This window comes from Diceros bicornis, chromosome 24, assembly GCF_020826845.1.
Source record: "Diceros bicornis minor isolate mBicDic1 chromosome 24, mDicBic1.mat.cur, whole genome shotgun sequence".
Classification (NCBI taxonomy): Eukaryota; Metazoa; Chordata; class Mammalia; order Perissodactyla; family Rhinocerotidae; genus Diceros; species Diceros bicornis.
The window spans coordinates 28,252,801-28,275,814 of record NC_080763.1 but is presented as its reverse complement, the minus strand read 5'-3'; the positions used below and the strand labels follow the sequence as shown (position 1 = coordinate 28,275,814).

Genomic DNA, 23,014 nt, shown 5'->3' with positions numbered 1-23,014 from the left:
TTGTATGTCATAGCTGCACATCCCTCTAGTTGCTGCATGTGGGACACGGCCTCAGCATGGCCGGAGAAGTGGTGCGTGGGTGCGCGCCCGGGATCCGAACCCGGGCCACCAGTAGCGGAGCGCGCGCACCTAACCGCTAAGCCACGGGGCCGGCCCATGAGTTACTATTTTCATGGCATATGATTTTTCCTTTTTATTTTGATCCTTCCTCTGTAGTTTTATTTTTGTGTGGTTCTTATAAACACCTTATAGCTGGTTTAAAAAAATCTTATCTGATAAATTATGTCTTCTAATGGCTGGGTGAGTCAGTTTACACTTGTTACGATTATTGATACCTTTGGAAATGTTTTTATCATTTTATTTGTGTTTTTTTAAACCTCTCTTTCTTCGTTTTTTTTCCTCCCCCTTCTTTCTTGTTTTATAATGGACATAGGGACAGAGATTGGATTGGTGGTTACCAGAGGGGGGAGGGAGGAGGGTGAAAGGGATAATTCGGTACATGTGTGTGGTGATGGGTTGTAATTAGTATTTTGGTGGTGAACATGATGTAGTCCATGCAGAAATAGAAGTACAATGATGTACACCTGAAATTTTTACAATGTTATAAACCAATGTTACTGCAATAAACAAAAAATTAAAAAAAAAAAAAAAGAAATGTATTGTGTATTTGTTTTTATACTTACTGCGGGCTTTCAAGCTATAGATTATATTTCCATTCTTTAGACGATTATTCTAAATTTTAAACATCACATATTTAACTATAGATTATCCTAAGAAATTTGTTCTCCAGCCACAGTGATTTCATCTCAGTATCTTATTGGAACATTTTTCTTCTGACTTTCAGCATAACTTAGCCCTTCTCATCCTTCAGGTTTAATTGCTACCTCTTCAGAGAGAACTTTTCTACCTCCCCTTTTCCAAAATAACCCTTTTCTGCCCCGTTGCTCCCTATCATATCATATTACTTTATTCTTTTCATAGCACTTAACATCACCTATAATTGTTTATTTGTTTACTTATGTTTTTTGTTATGTTATTATACCTTCCCCACTGGAATGTAAACTCCATTGGCAGAAACTTTGTCCGTCAGGCCTGTTTCTCGGGCATGTGGTACAGTGGTTATCACACAGCAGACATTCTGTGAATAGTTGTTGGAAGAAATGAATGCTGCTTTCACATGTGAATGACCATTTAGCTGCATATATCATTCTTGGTAAAAAAATCTTTTTCTCTCAAAGGTTTGCGTACATTTTTGTATTATTCTACCGTCATATTCCTGCAAAGAAAGTGAAGGTTAACAAATTACTTCTTTGACGTTTAATATGTAGTAGTTTAAATGATTTAACCCAAATCCTGCAAACATTTTTCAAGAATTCAGACAATAACAATTAAATTTTAAATATTTCAACTTTATAAAAAGAACATTTTGATATAGTAGGTTACTGTTTTTCAAATTATATTGAAAACTTAAGAAAGCTGGATTTCTGATATCTTAGTGTCTAATAGACAAAGTTAGGAAAAAAAAAATAAGAATAGAACTGCCCAGATACATGAATTCTAAAAGTAAGACCTCTTTGAAATATTAATTATGAATTTCTGAAAGAATGGTAATCCAGCTGTGTGTATGTGAAGAAACTGATTCTTCATGGAATTGTTGCTGTTATGGATCAACAGCAGACGCTGATTGATTTTGGTTTGGGGACATTGCAGATAATGGACAGAAAAGACTTTTTAAGAGCCTGCAGTTACAATTTTTTTCTTTTGTAGTTTTCAGAGTGTTGGTAAGGGAGAGTTTTTTTAATTTAGGTGGTGTTTTTTTTTTTTTTTTTTTTTTGGTGAGGAAGATCAGCCCTGAGCTAACATACAATGCCAATCCTCCTCTTTTTTTGCTGAGTAAGATTGGCCCTGGGCTAACATCAGTGCCTATCTTCCTCTACTTTATATGGGATGCCGCCACAGCAGGGCTTGACCAGCGGTGCATCAGTGCGTGCCCGGGATCCGAACCTGCGAACGCCGGGCCGCGGATGTGGAGTGCACGCGCTTAACCGCTGTGCCACCGGGCCGGCCCCTTAATTTAGGTTTTTTACATAATTTACATTAAATGTTTCAAATTTAGATGATAAAAATCTTTGGATAAATACTTAATAGGGAATTACTACATGTTTTTGACCACTAGTCGTCAGTGTTGAACCATCAATTGTGACTCAGCAGGCAGCTTTTATTCAAGTTGCTAAATTTTGTTGAAAAATGATTGTCATATATATACCTCAACTCTTAGGGCCCCCTGAAAGTGTACTTGGCACAAACATTGCATCTGAAAAAATGTAATTACTTAATTATTGCTATTTGAAAATTTAAATTAGAAACAGTGTTGCTTTCCACTGTTGAAAAATAAAATGTGACACATTGAGTATTAAGAAATCTGTTATATTTAGCACTAAAACTGTCATTTCTATGCCTTTTTGTTGGAGTTTCTTTCATGCTTCCTATTTAGGGTTACGGTTTTACCCTCCCTCCCTCCCTCCGAAGATTGAAAAAATCTTTTTACGTATAGTAAAACAGAGACTATAATTTGATGTGAGAGTTTATTTCACTGGAATCATATATTCTCATGTCTTTTTCCACGTTTCATATTTTTATGCTATACAGAAGTGTCCCAAAGATACTTTCTCTAAATTTTTATCTTATATAGATTCAGACCTTTCTCGTAATTATCATTTTTTCTTAATAATCACTGCTTTTGTACCCTGTTGTACACCGACCCTGGTTATAATCATTTTCTACTGGTGTTCTAATGCCGTTTGTTCTTCCTTTGGTTAATCTTGTTTGTTTGTTTTTCTTTACTTGATAGAAAAGCATTTTTTACGGCTCTAGTCTGACTTGTATTTCTAGTTCATTTACATTTCCTTTCAGTGCTCTGGATCCTTTTTTTTTTTTATTAAATACTGAAACTGTGGTATTATTTATTGTTGTAGAAATGAGAAACTACTTAGGTTTTTCTAGCATATCTTTGTCATATTATGGTCAAGTTAGAACAGTATTTATAGCTATAACCTTATTATGTAGTCATTTGATGGGCCTTATATGGCAGTGAGAAAAAGTTACACAGTTTCACATTTATTATCTGAGACTGAGATCCTGAAGCACGGCTAGCCAGTCTGAGTCCTGGATGGAAATCAAGTTAGAGTGATGCTGTGATTCAAAGCCACAAAGCCTGGGCAGACTCGGGTCTCTGGAGCTCCGTTTCCTGTTCTTTCCCCTCCTGACCTATGAACTTGTACAGAAGGTGCTAAATCTTATCTTTTTATCTGGTTCATCCTAAGAAGTAGCTCGTTTGATTTATTTCTTCTTAAAAAGATAGATACTCATCTTGATACAATAATCTTAATTTTATATTAAAAAAAATTTTTTTTTCCTTCATGTCCTTGCCTTCTCTATTTCTTCCATTCCTCACATGCAGTCCATCATTAAATTCTGTCAGCTCTATTTTGAAAATATTTTCTGAATTGATAACAACTCATCCCCTCTACACTACTACTCTCGTTCACCATCTTGTCACTCTTGTCTCCCGCCTGGGCTGGTGCAGTGGCCTCCTTGCTTCCATTCTTACCTTCTTACAGTCCTTTCCCCGCAGAATCAGGTAATGCCACGTCTTTCTTCAAAACCCTTCAATGGTTTCTTTATCACATTCAGAGTGAAATCTAAAGTCCTCAGCCTTCAAGGCCCTCTGATCTGGTCCCTGCATGCCCCCCTCCCTCATTTCCTATCCTTCTTCCTCCTGCCCACTGTAGGCCAACTACCCTGGCCTTCTTGCTTTCCATGGACATGCCTCCTGCTTCTGGACATTTGTACTTTTCACTCGCAGAGCCAGGAATTTTCAACGCTGAAAATAGTTGCATTGCTTATGCCCTCATGTCATTCAGAGCTCTACTTCAGAAAGGCTTATTAACCACCCTAGATAAAATACCCCTTCTTCCTGAGCCCCTTACACTGCTGTATTTTTTCTTCGTAACACTTTTCCTTAGCTCTCATCGGTCTGTCCCCCTGAGCAGGCTTCATGAAGGCAGGCACTTAGTCTGTTTTGCACATTGCTGTGTCTCCAGCAACTGGAGCAGTGCTTGGCATAGCATAGAGACCCAGTAAGTGTTTCTTGAAGGAATGAATGAATGAATGTTGCATACTATGTAGTCAGAACTATATGTAGTAAAATATTAATTCAGCCAATACTGTCATGTACTTTCTGTGTGCCAGGTACTGTGCTGGGGACTGAGGATTTAAAGATACTTAAAATGCTGTCTTACCCTTAAGAGGCTCCCGGTTTACTTGAGGAAATAGAAATGTTAACAATCACTGTAATTCAATAACGGTATTTACTGCAGCTTTGCATGGGCTCCACAGTAGCCCAGAGGGGAAATAGTTACCTCTTCTTGGCCCTTTGAGAAAATTTAGGTGGAAGAGGTAGCATTTTTTGTGAGACTGTGTTTTTAAATCGTTTTAGGCAATTCTTTTATGAATATGATTCTACCCCATTGCTACATGATAAGCACTTTACCAATCTGTGGCTGAAATACTTATTTAAATTCTGACTCACTATAGTTCTGATTTACAACATTGTTCTTTGTCTTATCATTTTATGCCATGCTAATTATTTTCTTCTCTCTTTTACGTTTGTTACCTGTGGATTACTTAATATTATTATTTTTTTTTGCAGGGATAAAATAAACACTGTTTTCTGTAAGGTTGTGAAAGAATCATTAATGTCAACATGCTGATAAAAAGGAAATAGATGGAAAAGAATGATTGGCTGTTAAGGGATGTGTCTTTCAAAGCTGGCTGAACACTATTTGGCACAGCTTGAAATGTGCAGGTCCTAGACATATCGTGTTCTTTAGTCTTCTTCCTTGGTCTTTTTCTTGATTTCTCTCCTTGCCTCCCTCTCCCTCTCCCTTTATTTAGCCTATAGTCTATTTTATTAGGCTTTGATCATTTCAGATGACACTAAGTATCATAATATATAAATATTTCTGTGGAAAATATTTTTTTCCCAAAACTTCTTATAGAAGAGAAGTTAGAAGAGATCTTGGAGGTTGTGTCTTTCGACCTTGTGCTCACTCAATACTTGAATTTCCATTGACAGAGCAAACTTCCTTTATGGTTCGTGCATATTACAGACAGTCTCTACAAGCTGTATTACCTTTCTTGTATTGTGAGATATTGAGAGTAATAGCTGGCTGGATCAAAGAATATTCCATTTTGATAATACATTTCAGGGGCCTACTATTTAATATTGATAAAACAAAAGTTGAAAGTTTGGAAGTGTATTCTACATTATAGAAGAAGTAACATGTCAACTGTTAGTGTGCTAGTTTAGGCCTTTGTATTCCTTTGAGGGGTGCAGTTTTATGAGATGATGTGAAAATGTAAGTTCTGAAATTCTTATAATCTCATTTCTATGTAATTAACACGGCATGTCTCCTTAGGCCTTTTACTTTATTAAGAAAATATTACCTAAGGTTATTAATTATCAAGTGCTTGTCATGTACTTTCTACCCCTTTTCACCTCCCTGTTTCAACTATCTTTCTCCAAAATTCTCCCATGTGTATAAACTTACATTTTCTTACTATTCAAGTGTTTTAGAATAATGTGTGGTTTTCAGGATGTCTTCCTGGGTTGATCAATTTGTTTGTAGGTTCCTTATTCCTACCCTCATTGAAATTAGTCCACATAACAATTTTTTTTGTCCCTCTTTTTTTTTTTCTTATTGTTTCTTCTCTAGGTTCCTCAAGAGTCGTTACTTATTCTTTCTCTTATAGCCGTTATGGCCTCTGACTCCTTTCTTTATTTCACCTATTCCTTTTTTTCCCCTCAGTGAAGAGTGAATTTAATACTGCCAAACTGATGTTTGTCTTGAACATATACGTATACACTTTTTGACCTACAGGTGGTATATAATAATGTTAGGTTCTGTCCATTTATTTTCTGTCGAGGTAAATTTGGTATGTAACATTATATAAGTTTCAAGTGTACAATGTTATAATTCAAAACGTGTATATACTAGAAAGTGATCACCACTGAAAGTCTAGTTAGCATCCATCACCATACAGATGACCTCTTTCACCTATTTTGCCCACCCTCCAACCGTCTTCCCCTCTGGTAACCACCAATCTGTTCTCTGTATCTATGAGTTTGTTTTTATTTTGTTTTGTTTGTTCATTTGTTTTGTTTTTTTAGACTCCACATATGAGTGAAATCATACGGTGTTTGTCTTTCTCTGCCTGACTTGTTTCACTTAGCATAATACCCTCAAGGTCCATCCATGTTGTTGCAAATGGCAAGATTTCATTTTTCTTTATGGTTGAGTAGTATTCCATTGTCTGCATATATACCACATCTTTTTTATCCATTCCTCTATCGATGGACACTTAGGTTGTTTCCATATCTTGGCTATTGTGAATAACACTGCAGTGAAATAATGCTGCATATATCTTTTTGAATTAGTGTTTTAGTACTCTTTGGATAAGTACCCAGAAGTGGAATAGCTGGATCATATGGTTATTTCATCTATTCTTTAAGCATATGTGTAGGTATTCTTGTAAAGCACCTCAAATTCTGTTTGGAAATAGTTGAAGTTTACGTTACAAATAAGTCCTGTTATTGCTCCTATGAGTTACATTTAAGTCTGACACATATTTTATGTGTATACCACATTTGACTAGATCTAAAAGTATTGTTTAATCACATTTATTTTGCTATATGTACTTATTTATTCTTGCCAATATTGTTATTGTAAATTATAACAAATAAGGCTAGCATGAATCTGTATGAGTCTCTTTGTGTAGTGCCATATGCAAATAGACATTTAATGCTGTTACTGCTATGATGATGATGAAAAATGTCTGTGTTCTTGTTGACTGAACAGCTGCCTGACAATGGACTGGGATTTTCTGAGTATGGGACTTGTTTAATTTCTACTTTATGCTTTTCTTGAAGAGTGGAATGTTTCTATCTACACTTTCAGTGAATTTATCCTAGACCATCTGTTTATAAAACCCTTTTCCATCATTATCAATTAATATTTATTGGGCAACTACTGAGTGCATAGTAATATTGTACAAACAAAGACCACTCTGCTGCAGATAGACTTATTCATTGACTTGGTACTGTTTTATTTTTATTAGAAAATAGTTAAAAAAAAAAAAAAAAAAAAAACGAAAAACCCTCCAAAACCCAAAGGCATAAAAAAACATCCTCTAACTCTGAACAGTGAAAGATGTTGTATATTTACAGGGCATTCTTCTCAAATACATATAAAACTTGAGAAATTCTAAATAAAATTTCCATAATTATCTATGATCTTCTGTTTGTCAACAATTCTAACTCAGTGGTCCTGCATTTAGAAAGCCAAATGAAGTATCATATTGCTCTGGGATTTCTAATAAAACTATGAGTCTCTTTTTTGAGAGGAAACTGCTTGGATAAAAACAGACCCTCCACTAAGGGCATTTGCTTTTTGATTTTGAAGGAAATCCTGGAAAGTGCACTTGTTGGGCTCACATTTAACTTTACTTGCAAGATTTTTGTTAAGTAAAAGATTGCATAAAAATAAAATTCATTCCAGTAAAAGCAATGGCATTTTAGGGAATAATACTCATTACCATTGTTGCTTTTGAATTAAAGAAGTCAAAAGACTTGTATGTCTTTTCAGCGTACTAACTTTGTAGGCAGTAATTAAGGTTTTGTTTTGCAGATTGGCAAATTTAATAACATTTGAAGAATGAAATCCTGACAGTAGTCAATAGGGGTTTTACTTTTGAGTTATTTTTATAGTCTTGGTAGTGGGTTTTTGCTAATTCATCCATGGTCTCTGGCCTAGTTAGTCTTCTGTGTGGCCTTTGGCTAAGGTTTAGGGTAAAGACTGTGGCCATGGTACAGAGCAAAAGGAGTTGGCTCTCACGGTGATTGAACCCATGACCTGGTTGGCTTCATTGGCACTGGGTGCCGTAACGAGTCACAGACTCCATAAACATGGACATGGTGGATCCAGTAAGTTTGCTTACTCACTGAGGAAAATAGGTCAGTAATAAGTGCCCATCTATCCTACCACATTAATTCCTATAAGAGCACTTTGGATTCCTGAAATAAACACCTTATTATAAGAAGACAAGAAAAAAAAGACATCTAGGCCATTCTCAAAGAGAAGATTTGAGTTTTATGTTTTAAAACCTCAGATATCTTTAAAGAACATTATTATTATTATTTTTTAAAGATTTTATTTATTTATTTTTTCCCCCCAAAGCCCCAGTAGATAGTTGTATGTCATAGCTGCACAGTCTTCTAGTTGCTGTACGTGGGACGCGGCCTCAGCATGGCCGGAGAAGAGGTGCGTCAGTGCGCGCCCGGGATCCGACCCCGGGCCGCCAGCAGCGGAGCGCGTGCAGTTAACTGCTAAGCCACGGGGCCGGCCCTAAAGAACATTATTAAGGATTACAATTACCATCAGAAATAATACCAGCGTACTTCACTACCGATAAGTCTTACTTAACTACATGATACTTGATATTACTCTACTCTTTGAAAAACAGGAATGGTTGCATCTTGTGACTCCACTCAGTATGTGCTTACCACTTCATCTGGAAAATACACAGAGTTCAATTGGCAGCAAGTTTTTAGAATTTCTCCCTTACCTTGATATTCTGAAAATCTGTATGGTGTCTTAACAGTAGTGATCACTATTGGATTCTCTTTGGACTTCTATCACACAGTTCTACTTTTACTTATTAAAAAAATTTTTTCAATCGTAGATTTGGTATAGAATTTTTATTCCTTGCTTATGGGTGAAAAATAAATTTCTTTGAACAATTTAAGTAAAATCCATTTAGCTGTTTTTGAATTAGATATTGGTTCAGGGATTTAGAATATGAATGCATTGTTTTCTGCCTTGAAAAGAAACTTATTTTTTTTTGTTTTGTTTTGGTTTTTGTTGGCACAGATAATTCCCAACTGGATGAACTTAAAGGCTAAAATTTTCCATGACTTTAGCTAGTTCTCATGTGGGAGGAATCTCTAAGTTATTTAGGAAAAAACAAAATTTAGAAATTCACAGAACTTGACAAATAAAATCTATGTTAATTTAAATGAGTCGTACTAGTTCTGAGCAATAAAATCCTGCTGTATTATGCATATATATTCCTTTTTAAAATATGTATTACTCCATTGACGTTTGATGGTTTTAGAGCTGTCATTTAGGATTCCAAAAGAGAATTTTGGAAACAGACACCAGATTTCCATCTTTTAAAAAAATTCCAATGAAATAAGGTTCTCATTATAGTGTTTTATACATACTGAATACTTAATAATGATTTTTCTTGATTTGAAATATAACAAATGTCCTTAAAGCTATTTAAAAATTTTAATATACATAAACATAAGCAACTTGTAACTTTAATTTATAGCTCATGTGGTCTAATTTGGATCAGAGTATCATTATATTGTGAAGCTTACGATATTTGTTTGCTGACTTTTATTTTGTACCTTCATGAAGAATTTAATTATAAAAATATAGTCAAATGAGCTATGAATACGTGAAAAACATAGACAAACCTTAAGGACATATTACTAAGTGAAAGAAGCCAATTTGAAGAGATTACATACTATATGATTCCGATGATATGACATTCTGGAAAAGAAAAACTGTGGAGACAGTAAAAAGATCGGTGATTGCCAGGAGCTGGGGTAAGGAGGGGAAAGATGAATAGGTGGAGCACAGAGGATTTTTAGGGCAGTGAAAATACTCTGTATGATACTATAATGATGGATACATGTCATTACGTTATTTGTCCAAACCCATAGAATGTACAACACCAAGAGTGAACCCTGATATAAACTATGAATTTTGGGTCATTTTGATGTGTCAAGGTAGGTTCATCAATTGTAGCAAATGCACTACTCGGTTGAAGGATGTTGATAATGGAGGAAGTTATGTGTGTATGGAGGCAGTGTGTATATGGGAACTCTCTTTATTTTCCTCTCAATTTTGCTGTGAACTTAAAACTGCTAAAAAAAAAAAAGTCCTTAAAAAAATATACAGTAAGAGCATCTGTTTTTCTAATTCTCAGTGACATGACTTCTCCATTCTTTATTGTTACCTGAAAAAACAATCTGGCTTGCAAGTTTGTACCTTTAAGTATGTTACTGACCTATTGTTTGATATGAGCACAGGCTTGTTTTTCTATAGTCTTGTTGGTTTACCAGTGAATCATCTACATGTTCTTGCCCTTATGACCAAAGGCATGCAATTCCAGCACTGCTGAGTGAGGGGGATGAGAAAGGATAGCTTATGTTTGTAATTTTTTTTTGAGATTTCGGTGGCCTGTGTGGGAGTTAACATGTGACCTTTATTTCACTCCAACTCCATCATTCTTACCCAAGCTTGCTGGTCCATTTAAAATAGACAAAGGGCCTTTAATTCCCTATTTGTTCTACATTTTTGAGTGTGTCGTTTTTTAGAGCCTCTTGGTAAACATGCCTATTGTCAAAGTTGTGGGAGTTTTTATGGTCAGATGGGATGTCTACAAACATTTTCCTTTTCTCCTTTCGTCTACTTTCTGAAAGGAAAGGCTGCATTTTTTAAAAATTTTATATATAACTATGAGAATTCAGAACCATCTACCTTTAAAGAACTGCAGTAGTACAATACTCAATATGTTAGTCTTTTTAATGGAAATAGGCACGCTTAAGAAAAGAAGAAAAACTGTTGTATTAAAGATTTAAATGTGCTCCAGGGACCTTCTATTAAGGCTCGGTGTTGTTGCCATGAACTTAAATGTGTGAGAGACAATCTGAGTCCTGGAGCAGGGCACGTAATCGCTTTATAGCTAAACTGCTTTTAAGAAAAAAACAAGCTTTAAAGGGCAAAATAACATAGTAGTAAAAATTCATTGGCATGTGATTTTTTTCTCTTTTTATAACTGCTTTTACTGGGTCAGTTTTAATATCATTCTAAGTTGCTTGATCTAAGTCATATGGAAAAGAAATCCAGTGCCGCCTTCCACACTTACAAAAGGTAATAAATGAGTGAAAGTTTATTATTAGTGTTTAAAGAAATGGCTTATAATTTTGATTCAGTTAGTTTTTAACATGTTTCTTGTTGAGTATTATCTGTGTTTTCAGAAGTTTTAAAGCGCATTAATGTGTTTTTACTAGAGCTTAAGAGTTAGATTTTCTTTCTTTGTCTTTCATTTTAACCTAGGTAAGGTAGAAAATGGGTTCAGTATTCTGGTCTAGACTGTTACACGTGTGTGTGTTCTTGTTTACTGACTCATGGTGTATAGGAAGCAGAAACAATGTTCTAACTTAATGACATTTCTAGATGATATGGTAGAAATGTAGTAATTTCCTTTGAGTTGCTCCTCAATACCTCACTTTTGCTCCTCTACTGAAAACAACAGAATTTAAGTTCTTATTGACTAAGTTTTCTAAGACTTACATATCCCTAGAATAAAAAGGAGAATTAAAAAGGAGGGGAGGTATTAAATAATGTTTTAGGCACAAGGTAGAGCTACAACAGAAAAGTATATTATTTTGGAAAAGTGATGTTATTAATAACTGGTCAGATGTTGAAGGCGGAAAGTGAGGTGGAAAGGAAATTTTATTGCAAATTCCTAAATATCCAGGAGCATTAGAGGTTCTTTTATTCAACTAGCTCATATATGGAAATTTGAATTTTTAAAAAATAATTGACTTTCAGAAGAATTATGTTTTTATAGGGTATAATTCTATGTACTAGACAATACAATTTGATTAATTAAAGTTCAGCTTATTGATTCTTATTCCTTTAACACCAAGTAAAATTATTAATATTTATGCTAATTATAAGAAATGAAGATTAAATATCTATTAGTGTGAGAATGAAAATTTTTTTTTTCCCACACTGCCTTTTAAGGGAGGTGGATCCTGGTAACTGATAGGTCCTTTCTTTATGAGGCAGGGGAAGTGGGGGTGTTGGGTGTGGTTATGAGTAGGTGTTCAAAATTGAGAACTGGAATAGAGACAAATTGCTCTGTATAACTCACAGAGGGAGATTTAGAAACCTGTGGGGAAGGTCCAGAAGCTGCAAAGAAACCACACAATGACGCTGGACAAGATGTAGGGGAACAGAGAAGAAGGAGAATTTCTGGTTGTGAAGTAGCCCAAGAGAATTAAGAAAACAGCCAAGGTTTGATGGAGATTTGATGAGTGTACTCCATCCACCCATATAGTCAGTCTTATGTAAATTCTAGATCACTCATTGCTGTTTTTGGTGGAAGCAGCTTATCTTGGGGTGAATGCAGAGAGGTTCAGCATTCTGCTTACTGGGCAGTGGCCTGTGAGTTAACTTACTAGGAATCTGGGTTGCATTAGGCTATAAGGTTTGATGGGGGAATATTTATACGCCGAAAAAGAACTGATAGTGTTATAGTTGGTCTGGCTTTGAGCTAAAACTGGTGGGTGCATCTTCAAGGATACATGCATGGCCTCAAAGTGTCTACCAAAATATTTGTTAATTACTTACTGTTTTTTAATATATTTTCATATATTCTTTGATATCCTCTCTCTGGGAGGTGGAGCTTAATTCTTCTCCCTTTTGAGTATGGGCTGGACTTAGTGACTCTCTTCTAACAAATAGAGTATGGAAAGGAAAGAATGTTAACTTTATGGTAGGGAAATTTGGCAGACACACCTTACCTTAATCAAGCGATCAAGGTTAACATCACCAGTTGTGAGTCATGTTGATGTTGTGACCCTACAATGTGATGCAATGAGAAGGGCACTTACCTCTGTGATATCCTCCTCCAAATTTATGAGCCCTGTCTAATCGTGAGAAGACATGAGAAAAACACAAACTGAGGGGCAGTCTACAAAATGCCTTATCTGAAGATGCTTGAAGTATCTCTTCAAAAATGTTGAGATCATGAAAACAAGGAAAGACTGAGAAACTTTCATAGATCAGAGGAGACTGAAGAAACAAGCTGCCCCACAGTGTGCTTGATTGGATCTGGACACAAAAAAATAGCATTTGATACTTGAATAACATTTGTAGCTTAATGGTTTTGTAACAATGTTAACGTCTTAGTTTTGAAAAACCTACCTTGGTTATATAAGATGTTAATTTTAGTGAAAGCAAAGCGAAGGGTATATGGGAACTCTGAGCTGTCTTTACAACTGTTCTGTAAGCCTAAATTATTTCAAAATTAAGGCTTAAAATCATTCAGCAGATTTTTTTGTAAAGAAAAGACTAAAATGATGACTTGTGAAAACAGGAAAAGGTATTAACTCTTTGACTTAAACCCTAAAATAAATATTTATTTTCCAACATCACTATACCATAATTGTTTTTCCAGAAAGAAAGACAACTTGATGGTTGAGAAAACATGGTGATTAAGAAAGGTGGGAGAAATATGGAAAACTTACATGTATGTGATGAATGGTGGTGGTCAATTGGAAAGTGAAGTTGTTATTCAGAGATTATAAAAGGATATTTATTCATCAATTCAGCAACATATGTTTACCGCCTAAAATGCTAGGTGGTACCTATACTGTTAGAAATAAAATGTGATCATGACAGATGAGGTCCCTGGCCTTCTGAAGCTTACACCATAGTGACACCAAAGCTTTTGTATTACTCTTTGGAAAGATAAGCCTCTGGATAAAACAAGGATTATTTTGAATGTCTATCTAAGTAAGTAAAAATAAGCATATAAATGAATTAGATATATTTTAATGTGTTTAATCAAAATAAGTTACGTAAACACTTGGGAAACATTAATATATCTTTCTTGTTTTTTTGATGTAAAATTTTATAGGATTTTTAAAATGTAAGTTGGAACTCATGAGAAAGGGACAGAAATGGATTAATTCCAGTTAGTAAAATGGAAAAATTTCTTCCCTGGAGAATTTCGGGTGTTTAAATTCTTAAATTAATCTCTTAAAGTTGCAGCATGAGGTTAAATCAAGTTTTAAAAGCTTAGCAGGTGACTCCTTCTGTGTCTCTTACGTCAGTAAGCAGAGGACAGAGGTGGAAACAATCTGGAGCAAGAAGAGATGCACAAAATCACATGCGAAGGATCTTAGCAACTGCTGGTTGAAGGCTGCAGAGTCTTCTGAGTTAGATTTTGAACTCAGCTTTGGAAGGGAATGGTTCTTACCTTTGGGACAAGCCCTTCTTATTTGAAGTAGTTTATGGCCTCAAGTGACCTTACCTGGCTTGGGTGAGCCTTTACTGCATACGCATTTGGAGTGGCTTCTGCTCAGGACTTTGAGTCCAGAAGTGTAGGCTGACTATTACTGGGGGGTAAGCAAAAGTGTCTTCCTACCTCTTTTTAGGAGGTCTCTAATTAATGAAGTGAAGCCTGATTCAATTTTCCTCCATTCAGTTTCACCTGCCTTATGTTTGTGGAGTTTAATTCTAGATTTCAGCATTAGGTTACCTGTTAGTCTTTGGTTTTTAGCATTATTGCTATTTTAATCTTGATAGGTTTCTTGTTATGTATTTTGGTGGGATTTTGGAAGAGTCTTCATTAGAGGCTGCGACAAACACTTGATTATGAATCAAAGCCTATCAACAATAATGGGTGCACTAAACTAAACTAGTATTACTAATTCTCCTTTGCTATTCTTCACTTCCTTTATTAAACTAACTTCTATAGTCATGTGTCGCTTGACGATGGGAATATCTTCTGAAAAGTACATCGTTAGGCGATTTTGTTGTTGTGTGGACATCATAGAGTGTACTGAACGCGAAAAAAATTTGTCTCTTTAACATGAGGATTATTTGAGGCTGATTATTTTTAAGAAACAAAAGACTCAAAGTTTTTCTTGTTATCTCCCCCTTATCTGCCTAAAAGAATTCAGATTAAAAAAACCTGTCTCAGGAAGCAAGCTATCACCCTAGCATAACATGAACTAGGTGGTAGACAGGGAGCCTGTTTGTTGGGCTCCCCTCTGTCGTCTTCTTTTTCTGTTTGGCCAGACAAACACTTGTATTCCAAATGTTTGTTTGCTCCTTTTCACCTACCTGTGAATTCCCTTCCTTCCCTTTGAGGTCCTTAACTTTCCCCACCCCTAATATCTTCTTTTGTCTTTAGCTGAGGATGGTATTTAAGGTGAGGGCTTTGGCCATTTTGGTGAGTGTTTTGGTTTTCCTGGGTTTCTCTCATGTGTACATGTTATTAAACTTTTGTTTGTTTTTCTCTTCTTAATCTGTCCCATGTCAATTTACTTCTTAGACCAGCCAGAAGAACCTGGAAAGGTAGAGGAAAATTTCTTCCTCCCCTACATTACTTACATTATATCATAGACCTCCCCTACATTACTTACATTATATCATAGACCCCTATGATATAGCCTACTACGTACCTAGGCTATGTTGTAGTAATCTTATGGGACCACCACTGTATATGCAGTCTGCTACTGATTGAAACATTGTTATGTGGTGCATGACTGTAGTTTGATGAAATTTATCAACTGCCTGAGGAAGTCTTCCTCATAATCTCACCTCTGTGGAAAAGCCCAGGCTGGTTTTTAGTTCAATGAAAAAGTATTGAAAAGGTAACCAATTTCATAAGAAAAAAGTGGGGCTAGGTTGCAATGATGATGTTGAGGAATAAGATAGTTCAAAATTTTATAAAATGAATTGATTAAATATGTAGCAACAATTTCTTTATATCATTTCTCTTCATATTTTTCTCTCTCTTACACACGCGTGCGTGTGCGCACACACACGCACGCAGGCGCACTTTGGGTCGGGGTAGACCAAGGAAGCATGGAAAGAATAAAGATGCCGGCAGTAATTTTCAAGTTTCTAGGATAATTTTGTTGAGGAAAAAATTTTTAAACACATCCCACTAGCCAAAATTGAATAGATTATGTACAAAGAGTTAAATATTATTACAAATTCCATTTACTCTACAATTTGATAACTACCTGAAAAGGACTGCTTCTTAATACTTTATCAAAGTTAACAGTTTAGTAATCCTAATAGTTGTCTTTTATTGTACGTTTTAGTGCTTTACAAAGATCAGTTATTTAGTCTTCATAGCCACCCTGTAAGGTTGATATTATTATTTCAACAGGGAGAAGTAGCGCCGCTCAATGGTTAAGAGGCAGGCAGCCTCAGTCTATGTTCTGTCTCTTTCATGAACTAGGTGAATGACCTTTGGCAAGTTATTCAACTCCTTGAACCCCAATTTCCCTCCTAGTAAAATGGGTTTAATAATAACTCATGGAATTATCATAAAGATTAAATGTATATATTCAATATAGGTAATGTATTTATTTAATACATGTTAGAAGAAGAAGAATGTCTGGATATAGCAAACACTGTAAAAGTGTTATTATTATACTCAGATCAAAATTATTTTTCATGTTGATGATACGTCTCTGCTTTCTTACTCAATTGCTTTTTATTAGCGAGAGTAGGAGCCATGGCAGAGGGAGCTGTAATCTCATGGATGGGGGGCCATGTTTATTTTATATACATATGTCCATTAGTAGACCCTAGCACAGTGCCTGGCACCTAGTAAGTGCACTTAGAAGATATTTCTTGGGTATGTATGTTAATGAAATTGAATACGGTTGATTATACTTGCATCAAAATAGTTTTTAATATGTTTTGCTGTTTGCCTAAAAATCGTTTTTCCCTTGAGCACCATGGCATAGATCTTGTTGGAGAAGAATTCTGGCAGTTTGGCTTCTCTCGGTTTAGATGACCTTTACACATACACCTTGCTAAGTCTAAATGCTAAAATTGTCAAAAAAAATTTTTTTAATGGAATGCCTTTTAGATGTTATGAAAGGTTGCTCCAAATATAAAATTTTTTCCTTAAATTTTAACATAGAAACAAACTAAAACAAACTCTTTTGTGATTAACTTTTAAAATTTGTATTTTCTTAAAGTTCTTTTTTCCATTTTATTAAGGAGAGAAAGATGTAGACAAGAATGCTTCCTTCAAATAAAATGTCATGTATGTAATCATGACGCAACAAGCATGTTTCTGTCTTGATGACACATTTTTTCAGAATTTGGAAAACTAGTGAGCTAGTTTTTGGTGTTATGTCTAAGTAATTCAGCAGGTAATATAACTTTTAAATACTGTTATTTCAGCAGGCAGTAAGCTTTTTTTGTTTCCAAGAAAACTGTTAGCTGTCTATACTCTAAATGTGTAACAAAATTCCCAAAGATGGGAAAAAGTGAAACTAAGTGGAAATTGATTAGGAAGATTGGGAAGTTGTTTATATTTGATCCCCAATGAAGTGATCTTAGGACTTCAGTGAGTGAGCAGGTTGTAATTCCTCTATATATTTTGTACAACTCATAATCATCTTCCTTAGCCTTTTCTTAATAAATCTTAGTAGTGTCTTTCAGTTTTACATATATTTTGGAATAATACATATTTTCCCACCTCTTTCGTTCTAGGCATTGAAGAAACAAGAAGCTAAAGCTGATGAGGATGAGGGAATCATGAAAAATAAGCTAAGACAAACTGAAACTGAGAAGAGTCAAGTAAGATTTTGCAAGTTATCTTTCAAAGAGTGATTATTTGGGGCTGTTTGGGGCCAGTGATGTTCATTGAGTGCCTTGAAAAGTGTCCCTGAGATCACTTGTTGGAACACAGCAAAGCCTTTCTGTTTTGATGTGGAGTCGCTTGGTTCAAGGGTTCTGCCACTCTCTACTACTTGCTCTTGGAAACATGTACGGTAGTCCCCCCTTACCCACAGTTTCACTTTTTAGAGTTTCATTTACCCTCAGTCAACCACAGTCAGAAAATAATAAATGGAAAAATCCAGAAATAAACAATTCATAAGTCATAAATTGCCATGGTGTTCTGAGTTGCGTCATGAAATTTCTCGCTGTCTCGCTCTGTGCGGGATGTGAACCATCCCTTTGTCCAGTGTATCCATGCTCTATACGCTACTCACCCATTAGTCACTTAGTGGCTCTCTCGGTTATCAGATTGACTATCGCAGCATCGCAGTGCTTGTGTTCAAGTAACCCTTATTTTACTTAGTAATGGTTCCAAAGCACAAGAATAGTGATGCTGGCAATTCAGATATGCCAAAGAGAAGCCATAAAGTGCATGCTTTAAGTGAAAAGGTGAAAGTTCTCGACTGAATAAGCAAGGAACAAAAATCATATGCTGAGGTTGCTAACATCTACGGTAACTTTTATTACAGTCTATTGTTATAATTATTCTATTATTAGTTATTGTTGTTAGTCTCTTACTGTGCCTAATTTATAAATTAAACTTTATCATAGGTGTGTATGTTTAGGAGAAAACATAGAATATATAAGGTTCAATACTCTCCGTGGTTTCAGGCATCCACTGGGGGTCTTGGAACGTATCCCCTGTGGGTAAGGGGGGCTACTATACAGGTCATTTGCTACCTTGTCTTCTGGTCACTCTCCTTTTCAAGATGCGAATTAAACTTTACCGTTCCTTGCTGGAGAACATTTAAAGAGCTTGACTTTGCTGCAGGGTTAGGAAAGACCTGTTGCTGAAAGGCTAGGTATTTTGGATATATTCATTTTCACTATATAAAATAGGCATAGTTAGCAGCCTGGTTCTGAAAAATCCTCTATTCCCAGTAAATATTAAGGACCTTTGACATATATTCACATCTGTGAACCTATACAGCCTAGCACTTTAGAGCTAGAAATTAATTCAAAGGCCAAACAACTCTCTTCAGTTTGTGAATGAGTAGTTTTAAGGATGAGCCCAAGGTAATGAATGATAAAGTGAAAATTTGTCCCTGATGTAATGTTCTTTGCTCCATATTGCTTTTTCTATTTACCATTACCTCCTTTATTTTCTTTCGCCAACCTGTGTAAAGTAAAATGATGCATCCATGCTGCCTTTATGGTGAGCAAGGTATGTCAGGTCATCAAGTTTGCCTGCTGGGAGTTGAGACTGCTGATATTACCCAGGCATTGTGACCAATATGGGCCTTGGTAGGTTTCAAAACCATTTTGACTGGTGTGTGATTTCTTCCATCTTTATTTCTCCATAGAAAGAAGAGAATAGGTCTGATACTATTTTGTGTGGATTCTGTGATTCCATATATACTTTATGTTTTTAAAAAGATGACTTTTTTTTTATGAGCCACACGTATAGTTTTTTAAAAATTGTATAACTGGGTTAAAAAATGTATTTTGAAATAATTATAGATTCATAAAGTGTTGCAAAACAAAATTATAGAGCGGTCCCATGTGGCTTTCACTCCATTTGCCTCAGTGGTAACATTTTGCATAATTGCCGTCTAATATCAAAACCAGGAAAATAGACATTGTTACAATCCACAGAGTTTATGCTGATCTCACCAGCTTAATGTGCACTCATTTGTGTGTTGAGTGCATGTGTGTGTATAGTTCTATGCAATTTTATCTCATGTGTAGATTCATGTTACCACCACCACAATCAAGATAGAGAACTGTTCCATCACCATAATGCTCCCTCATGCTACTCCTTGATAGCCATACCTACCACATGTACATTTTTAGAGGACTAATATATAGATAGTTTGTCAAAGTGAAATGATAATTTAGAATAACTATTACAAATCTAAGCACTTAACATCTTAATATAAATTTGTGATTTCATAAAACAACCTTATTGTTACAAAATGCAAACGTGTTTAGCATATGTAAGTTCTGGATTTTTAACAAACTTGTTTCCTGTCCTATTAGGCACAGTCAGATTTTGTAGGGTGTTTAGTCACCTAACTAGCATGTGTTCTGTGGATGTACATCTAATGGCAGTATTATTAGGGAAATTTTAAATGTCTTATTCTGTACTTAGATATTTTAAAATTTTAGGAGTGTTATGAATATTGGGAGTATAACATATTAATATATGAAATCATTGATTGAATGAAATATACTTTGAGTCATTGAGTCCCTGAAGTTTTATTGTAATTCAGTTCATATGATACTCTATGTACTAATTTAAAGAAAAAATTGCTTTAGAATTCAGATTAAAATGATTAAGAACTGAAAGGAATCTTAGAGATTGTGTAATATAAAATCCTTATTTTAGAGATGATGGAATGGAGGCCTCAAGAGAAGAGATTTAAACAGGGTCACAGTTGAGATGGAACTGGCTGGAGAACTCAGACCTCCTGAGGTCTGGTCTGGTTCACTTTATGTTATGCAATCAACATTACTTTAATGGAAGTATTAACGTGTGTTTATAACAAGATATTTATTCTTTCATGTTAGCTGTAAATATCTTCTGAAAACGTTTCCACATTTTTCCTCTTAAACTGCGCCCATAATCCATTAGTTATCTTCTGCCCCATTGGACATTTTTCTTTATCCTTTGTTGCAACTCTAGCTTGAACAGGAATTGGAGCTATCTCGAAAGTTATTGAATCAGTCTGAAGGCAGCAGAGAAACACTTTTGCATCAGGTAAGTCTACGCAAGCTATGATAATCTACTTTTAAATTAAATAAGGATTGAGTCTCCTTCTCTATTAAATGTGTTTGTGAAAGGAAAAAAAAACTAGGTCTCGAAAAACTTTTTCCTAAGGAGTGTATATTAATGCATATAAGCAAAAGATGAAATCCTTTCAGGAATATTCAGAGAAAGCTAGTACAAAACCCCAGCCCAAGTTCCCACTGGGAGAGTGTATCTTGCTGATTGCTGCTCCAACTTAGGACTTATCTCTCTCAGCATAACCAGTGGAAGAGTGAGACTGGATGTGTAAGATAAAATTTTCCCAGAAGCTTAATTTTGTTCAAGGAGGCATTGGAGAGTGAAGGAGGAAGTAAAATACATAAAACAGACCTTTACATGTTCAAGTTACTCTGGATGCATCGTCTTATATTCACATTTTCAAGATGCTGCCTGCCCCCTTTTTAACCAAAGAGAAGGCTTAATTTTAAAGCATAATGTTTTGCAGCCCATTAGCTCATAATAGGAGTTTGGTGCTTCTAATATTTAAACTTCAGTAACTCGAAATAGCCATCTTACATACATTGGATAAGGGCATGTGAGTTTCTAACTGCCGTTCTGCCTGAGTTCAGTATAAACTGCAATCGCACCTTCCTCTGTTTTGAGGTGTGGGTTACATAACTCACTACATAATATGCTAGGTTGGCAAAGATGTCAGGCATCATAGATGTTCAGAAGGAGTATTAGATTTTGACAATCAGTGCTGAAAATACACCATAGCACCTCTTTTACAAAACCTTTAAAAATATTCATTGGCTTTCTTCTGCAGCCAGTGGTCCAATGGAATTAATGTTGGCAGAGTCAGAGTTCCTTTCTTGGAAAGTTTATATTTGTATTCAATTCCATTCTGATTTTTTGGGAGGACTCTGACTTGTAATTTCTAATCTCGTTTTTTGAAGTAAGAGACTTCTGTGTTCAGGTTGTCATTGTGTCTTTAGCTGAGTCTTTTTGCCACTGCTTCCTTGTGTAATGGTCATTGGGGACATACCTGCTATGTGCTAGGCAATTTGCTAGTCTCTAGAAATACAAAGATGAATAAAATAGTCCATGACCTCAGGATGTTTATAGTTTATTCAGCAGCATTTGTTGCTTATTTATTTTGAGCAGTACTTTGATATTAAGACATGCTAAATCATGATCATTTCACTTGAGTTTACCAACCAATACACCATGTTCACATGAAAGAAAATAAGTGAAAAATATAAAAACATGTAGTACTTAATCGAAGGTGGTTTGGGTTAATAGAGTCGACTGAGGTCAAAATAAGGGATTTTTTTTTAAATGTGGGCAGATTCTTTGTCATAATAGACACAGAGAAGGGGAAAAGACATTTATTCTGTGTGGAAGGAATGGGAGGAGTAAAGAAATGGAGCAAGAGACTATTCCACTGGGCTTGGCATAACAAGAAGACTAATTTGGTTTCAACTTGTGTTTACAATAGCCCATTAGAAGTAAAATCTTTTTCCCTAGAAGGATATTTTGTAATAATTTGTAAGTTCAGTTATTCTTTTCCTGCTTTTAAAACTGAGAAAAGTTTCATTTTTGACTATATGTATTTAGGTAGAAGAACTCCGTACACAACTTATGAAAGCAGAAGGTGATCGAAAGGGTTTACAACATCAAGTATCTCAGATTTCCAAGCAAGAGTCAAACCATCAGGATGAACAAGGAGATGACTGGAAGTTTAGGAGAGGTATAGTTCTGATTTGTAAATGTATGGGTTTTTTGATCTTTCTTAAATACTTCCCATTTTCAGAATTGCATTCCTTATGTTGTGCTCTTGTCATCCTGTCTATTTCTTGATCTACTACCAGGTTTCCCAACAAGATCATCATCATTTAGCATCCAACTTTTTTTAAACAGACTTTATTTTTAGTTTTATATTTACAGCAATATTGAGCAGAAGGTACAGAGATTTCCCATATACCCTCTGCTCCCACCAAAAATAGCCTCCCCTGTTATCAACATCCCCCACCAGAATGGTACATTTGTTATAACTGATGAATCTACATTGACACATCATAATCATCCAAAGTCAATATGTTACGTTAGGATTCACTCTTGGTGTTGTACATTCTCTGGGATTGGACAAATATATAATGACGTGTACCTACCACTATAGTGTCATAGAGTAGTTTCACTGCCCTAAAAGTGCTCTATGCTCCACCTGTTTCTCCTCTCCTCCCAATTCCTGGCAACCACTTATCTTTTTACTGTTCCCATAGTTTTGCCTTTTCTAGAACCTCATATAGTTGGAATCGTATAGTATGTAGCCATTTCAGATTGGCTTCTTTCACTTAGTAATATGCCTTTAAGGTTCTTCATGTCTTTTCAGGGCTTGGTAGCTTTCTTTTTTTTGTAAGCACTGAATAATATTCCATTGCCTAGATGTACTATAGTTTATTTATCCATTCACCTACTGAAGGCCATCTTGGTTGCTTCCAAGTTTTGGCGGTTGAATAAAGCTACTATAAACTAAACATCTGTGTGCAGATTTTTGTGTGGACATAGCATCATATCCTTTGCC

General features: G+C 35.4%; 1 protein-coding gene across 10 annotated transcripts in view; it reads left to right on the top strand.

Moving 5' to 3' along the window:
* The window catches only part of CEP128 (centrosomal protein 128), a 393,976-nt gene that overhangs the window by 63,687 nt on the left and 307,275 nt on the right, over positions 1 to 23,014 (top strand). For all 10 annotated transcript variants that reach the window (XM_058567480.1, XM_058567475.1, XM_058567474.1 and 7 more), the window contains 3 exons: positions 17,454 to 17,540; positions 20,368 to 20,442; positions 22,048 to 22,180. In XM_058567480.1, coding sequence (XP_058423463.1) covers positions 17,454 to 17,540; positions 20,368 to 20,442; positions 22,048 to 22,180 — 295 coding nt within the window. The remainder of the gene's footprint in view (positions 1 to 17,453; positions 17,541 to 20,367; positions 20,443 to 22,047; positions 22,181 to 23,014) is intronic.